Here is a 5,184-nt window from a genome sequence, read left to right as displayed (position 1 = left end):
AGTGAAAAAGTTATCATACTACTTGCATGAAAAATAGAGAAATGTAGTGTATGATCTTAAAGAAAAGAATCAGATTGTGAAATTTCATCATCTCGTCAACTTTGTTTACAAAGAAGCGAAGAAAGCTACAGATCCTATATATGGGAGAGAGATTCTGAGCAATACTAAAGCATCAGTCAAAGGTTCACAAGATGGACAGCGTAGTCAACCTGGTAAATCAGTCAAGTTTTCTGGAACACACAAAAACCTTGCAATCACGATGAATGAACCATTAAAAAATGTTCAATCAGGTGCATGTGGTGATGTGTATACAACACAGAGTCAAAAGACTGGAAGTGTATTCTCAGATCCTTGTGTGTTTTGTAATGGAGTTCATTCACTGGATGTGTGTAGGAAATATGTGAACTTATCCTTGAAAGACAGATACTCATTTTTGAAGTCAAAGGGCTTGTGTTTTGCTTGTCTTAAACCTGGACACCTCAAGAATAACTGCAAGCAAAAACTGACTTGTAGACATTGTCAAAAAATTCATCCTACTATTCTTCATGTTAATCCACAGAAGAAAGATGACAACCGAAGGAATTCAAGTGATGGAGATGGCAGTGAAGCAACAGCTTTGTCGGTGGCTGCTTATAAGGGGGCTGGAGAAGCCGTGAAGCAGGCATTACCCATTTGCCTGTTAGACTAAAATCTAAGTATAGTGACAAATATGTAACAACATATGCCTTTCTAGATTCAGGAAGCAACGCCACCTTTTGTTTAGAAACTCTTGTACAGTCCTTAAATATGGAGGGAAAGCGAACTAAGTTGAATCTCATTACCATGGGACAAGAGAGAGTCCAAGACACTTATATCGTATCAGATTTAGAAGTGAGTGATATTCACGGAGAAAATACATTTGAACTGCCACCTGTCTTTACACAGTCTACATTACCAGTGTCCAGGAATGATGTGATTTCTCCGGAAGACTTACAAGAATGGCCACATTTACATGACATTGACTAGAATGTGATTGATTGTGATGTGGGACTTTTGATTGGTGTGAATGTACCAAAGGCGATGGAGCCTTTGGACGTTGTTCCTAGCGTAGAAAATGGTCCCTTTGCAGTGAAAACCTTACTAGGCTGGGTCATTAATGGACCACTGGAAGTGACTCCAAATGACAACAGTGATTCGTGTGTATCCATCAATCGCATTGATGCAAAGAGACTAGAGGAGCAGATTCGTAACCAGTTTAACTATGACTTCAGTGAGAGGACAATCGACGACATTCACGAGCCATCCAGAGATGACAGGAAGTTTCTAGACTTTGTATCGAACTCTATTTACTTTGAGAACGGACATTATAAAATTGGACTTCCATTCAAGTCTAATGATGTCAGATTACCAAACAACTAGAAACAAGCCGAACAACGGTTATTGTCACTTGCCAAACGATTCAATCATGATGAAAACTTTCACAGAGAATATTGTGAGTTTATGAACAAGATTATGAGTGAAGGATATGCTGTCAAAGTTCCAACTGAAGATAAGGAGCATGTGGATGGCAAGGTTTGGTACTTGCCTCATCATGGAGTGTAGCATGCAAAGAAGAAAAAGTTGAGAGTGGTGTTTGATTGTGCGGCTAGATTTCAAGGCACTTCACTGAATGATCTTTTACCTGGACTGAACTTAACTAGTTCACTTGTGGGTACACTACTGAGATTCAGACAAGAGGAGATTGCAGTGATGGGAGACATAGACAATATGTTTTACCAAGTTTGTGTACCAAAACAAGATGCAAGCTTCCTCAGATTTCTATGGTGGGAAGATGGAGACACAAATAAGAAGATCGTAGAGTATCAGATGGTAGTTCACTTGTTTGGCGCATCATCATCGCCTAGTTGTGCTAATTATGCTCTTAGAAAAACTGCTAGAGATTCTGAAGGACTCTTTGATTCCGAGATTATCAATACCGTGTTTAAGAACTTTTATGTAGATGACTGTCTAAAGTCCATAAAGACTGTTGATAATGCTACTGGCTTAATCAAGGATGTACAAAGACTTCTTACTCGAGGAGGATTTCACATTTCAAAGTGGATAAGCAATAACAGAGATGTTATGATGTCAATTCCAATCTCAGAGAGAGCAAAAGAAGTCAAGGGCCTAGACTTGGATTATGATGCACTACCGATAGAAAGAGCCTTAGGAGTTCAGTGGTGTGTGGAATCAGATGTGTTCTGTTTCAACATAGAAGTTAATAAGAAACCCCTTACAAGAAGAGGAATCCTATCCATGATAAGTAGTGTTTTTGATCCGTTGGGATTTTTTTGCACCGTTCATACTGAGGGCAAAGAAAATACTTCAGGAGTTAAGTAAAATTCAACTTGGATGGGAAGATACAATATCTGAGAAATTTTCTGACCAATGGAACAGCTGGTTTTGTGACTTACAGAAATTATCGGAATTTAAAATAGACAGATGTGTTAAACCTATTGGATTCGGAACAGTATGTTTTGCCCAACTACACCATTTTGCGGACGCTAGTGAACTTGGCTATGGGACTGTTTCTTATCTGCGATTGGAAAATGTAAACAACGATGTCCATTGTTCTTTCATAATGGGCAAGTCGCGTGTGGCTCCTTTGAAGCAAACAAGTATCCCAAGATTAGAAATGACAGCAGCAACAGTTGCCGTGCGTACCAATAAAATGTTGAAAGTAGAATTAGACATTCCTATAGATGAAACTGTATTTTGGACAGACAGTATGGCTGAGTTACGTTACATAAGAAACAAAACATCAAGATTTCACACGTTTGTAGCTAACAGACTTGCTGTTATTCATGAAGGATCAACGCCACAAGAATGGAGATATATCAACACTAAACTCAATCCTGCAGATCATGCATCAAGAGGACTTTCAGCAAAGGAAATAGTGCAACATGGACGCTGGATCCAAGCTCCAGAATTTTTAAGGAATTCTGATTATTGGCCAGAAACTCCTACAGAAAATTTGCGTGAAACACTAGATGATGATCCAGAAGTAAAAAAAGTGTCAGTGAGAGCAATATTAGCTGATGTACCCAAGGCAGAACCAAGCGTTGAACTGATGGGTGTTGAGAAACTTATCAACTATCATTCTTCTTGGTATATGCTACGAAAAAGTGTTGCATGGATTTTGAAGATCCGTACTGAATTACTCCGTCGTATTCAACAAAATAAACTTGCAAATAGTGACAACCTATCGCCTAATGAAAAGGTTAGATCTACACCAGATGACTCAGGACACATTTCGCTTCAGGATTTACAGAAAGCTGAAATCACCATTTTGTGTTATGTACAACATCAAACATTCTGTGATGAACTGAGTACTCTTGCAGAAGGAAATACACATGTGAAGCGAAACAGTTATGTACGAAAACTTGACCCAGTTTTGGATGAAGACGGACTTTTACGGGTAGGAGGACGACTTCAGCGAGCCAATATGCCGACTGAATGTAAACATCCATTTATCTTACCCAAGAACCATCACATTTCAACTCTGATTCTCAGACAAATTCATGAAGACTTGAAACACAGCGATAAAAACCATATGATGGCAGTTTTAAGGGAGAAGTATTGGCTTGTTCATGCAGCTTCAGCAATACGAAAACTTATTTCAAAGTGCACGATATGTCGTCGTCAAGGATCAAGTGTTGGAGAACAAAAGATGGCCAATTTACCAGAAGATAGACTGATCCCAGATGAACCACCATTCACCAGAGTAGGTGTAGATTATTTCGGACCATTTATCATGAAACAAAAGAGAAGTCATGTGAAACGTTATTGGGTTCTATTTACATGTTTAACCAGTCGTGCAGTTCATTTAGAAGTAGCAGCATCTCTGGACACCGACTCATATATCAACGCATTACGTCGCTTCATTGCGCGCCGAGGTCAAGATGCGATCAGACAATGGCACCAATTTCGTAGGAGCTGAGCGGGAGTTAAGGAGTGCCATCAACGAATGGAATGTGTCTCAAATTGAAGATTCTATGCTCCAGAGAAATATCGACTGGAAATTTAATCCACCTGCAGGATCTCATCATGGAGGTGTATGGGAAAGAATCATACGATCCGTAAGAAAGGTCCTGAATAATGTACTGAGAGAACAAGTTTTGGATGACGAAGGAATTCATACCTTGATGTGCGAGATCGAGTCTATTTTGAATGGACGGCCTATTACCAGATGTTCAGATCAACATGTTGACTTAGAGGCTTTAACACCAAATCACTTACTGTTAATGAAAACAAAACCTAACTTACCTCCTGGTGTCTTTGTGAAAGAACACAACTATTGTAGACGACGCTGGAAACAAATTCAATACATGGCAAACCTTTTCTGGAAACGCTGGACACGCGAATATTTACCATTACTTCAAGAGAGACATAAATGGTTTGAAGAGAAAAGAAACTTCAAAGTGGGTGATGTCGTTCTGGTTGTCGATTCTAATGCTCCGAGAAATTCGTGGCCCATGGGAATTATTGAAGAAACTTTACCAGATGACAAAGGTTTCTTGCGTCAGGTGAGAGTTAAAACTTCTACAAACAATTTGATCCGTCCTGTAGATAAATTATGTCTTATCCTAGAAATGGATTAATTCTGTAGATTTTGTGGACTTTGTTAGGATACTTAGGAACTTGTGTATATTTATGCAGGTATCATGACTTAACAACATTTGTGCTACATTAAAAAATTCTGTCATATATATATATATATATATATATATATATATATATATATATATATATATATATATATATATATATTTTTATCAAAACATTGTATGAATATTGTTTGAATTTAGGTTTTTTGGGAAGTAATTATGTCACTATGCTCCACAATTAGGGGGCAGGGTTATAATAGCCATTTATTGATGTTCAAATTTTTGCGCCACTGTGTCAGTGTACTACGTCACAAATTTTTGAGTACACATATTTTTCTTGAGTACTGCACGAGCAGTGACATTAACTGGAAAGCATCGTTCTCTGGTCTGTACTGATTCAATGCATCTCTGGAATGTGAAGAAATTACTTATTCGGTAAGCCAATTATTTAAACACCAGCACACCCATATTTACATGTATGCATTTTATATATTATTCATGAAACATTATTTTTGATACTCATATAATGGTCTATATAGTCGAGTATATTCGTTAATCA

The 5,184-nt window shown here is 38.0% G+C and overlaps 1 protein-coding gene across 1 annotated transcript; it reads left to right on the top strand.

The window, feature by feature from the left end:
* Positions 1 to 1,491: 1,491 nt before the first annotated feature.
* On the top strand, positions 1,492 to 4,619 carry LOC133199952 (uncharacterized). Its single transcript, XM_061335740.1, has 4 exons — positions 1,492 to 1,556; positions 1,680 to 2,297; positions 2,416 to 3,742; positions 4,023 to 4,619. The coding sequence occupies exons 1-4, from the start codon at positions 1,492 to 1,494 to the stop codon at positions 4,617 to 4,619; spliced, it is 2,607 nt and encodes an 868-aa protein (XP_061191724.1).
* Positions 4,620 to 5,184: the final 565 nt, after the last annotated feature.

The sequence above is a fragment of the Saccostrea echinata genome, unplaced genomic scaffold, assembly GCF_033153115.1.
Source record: "Saccostrea echinata isolate AGI-Se365-2 ecotype Australia unplaced genomic scaffold, CSIRO_AGI_Sech_v1 ptg000036l, whole genome shotgun sequence".
Taxonomy (NCBI): domain Eukaryota; kingdom Metazoa; phylum Mollusca; class Bivalvia; order Ostreida; family Ostreidae; genus Saccostrea; species Saccostrea echinata.
This window is presented reverse-complemented; position numbering and strand designations above follow the sequence as displayed.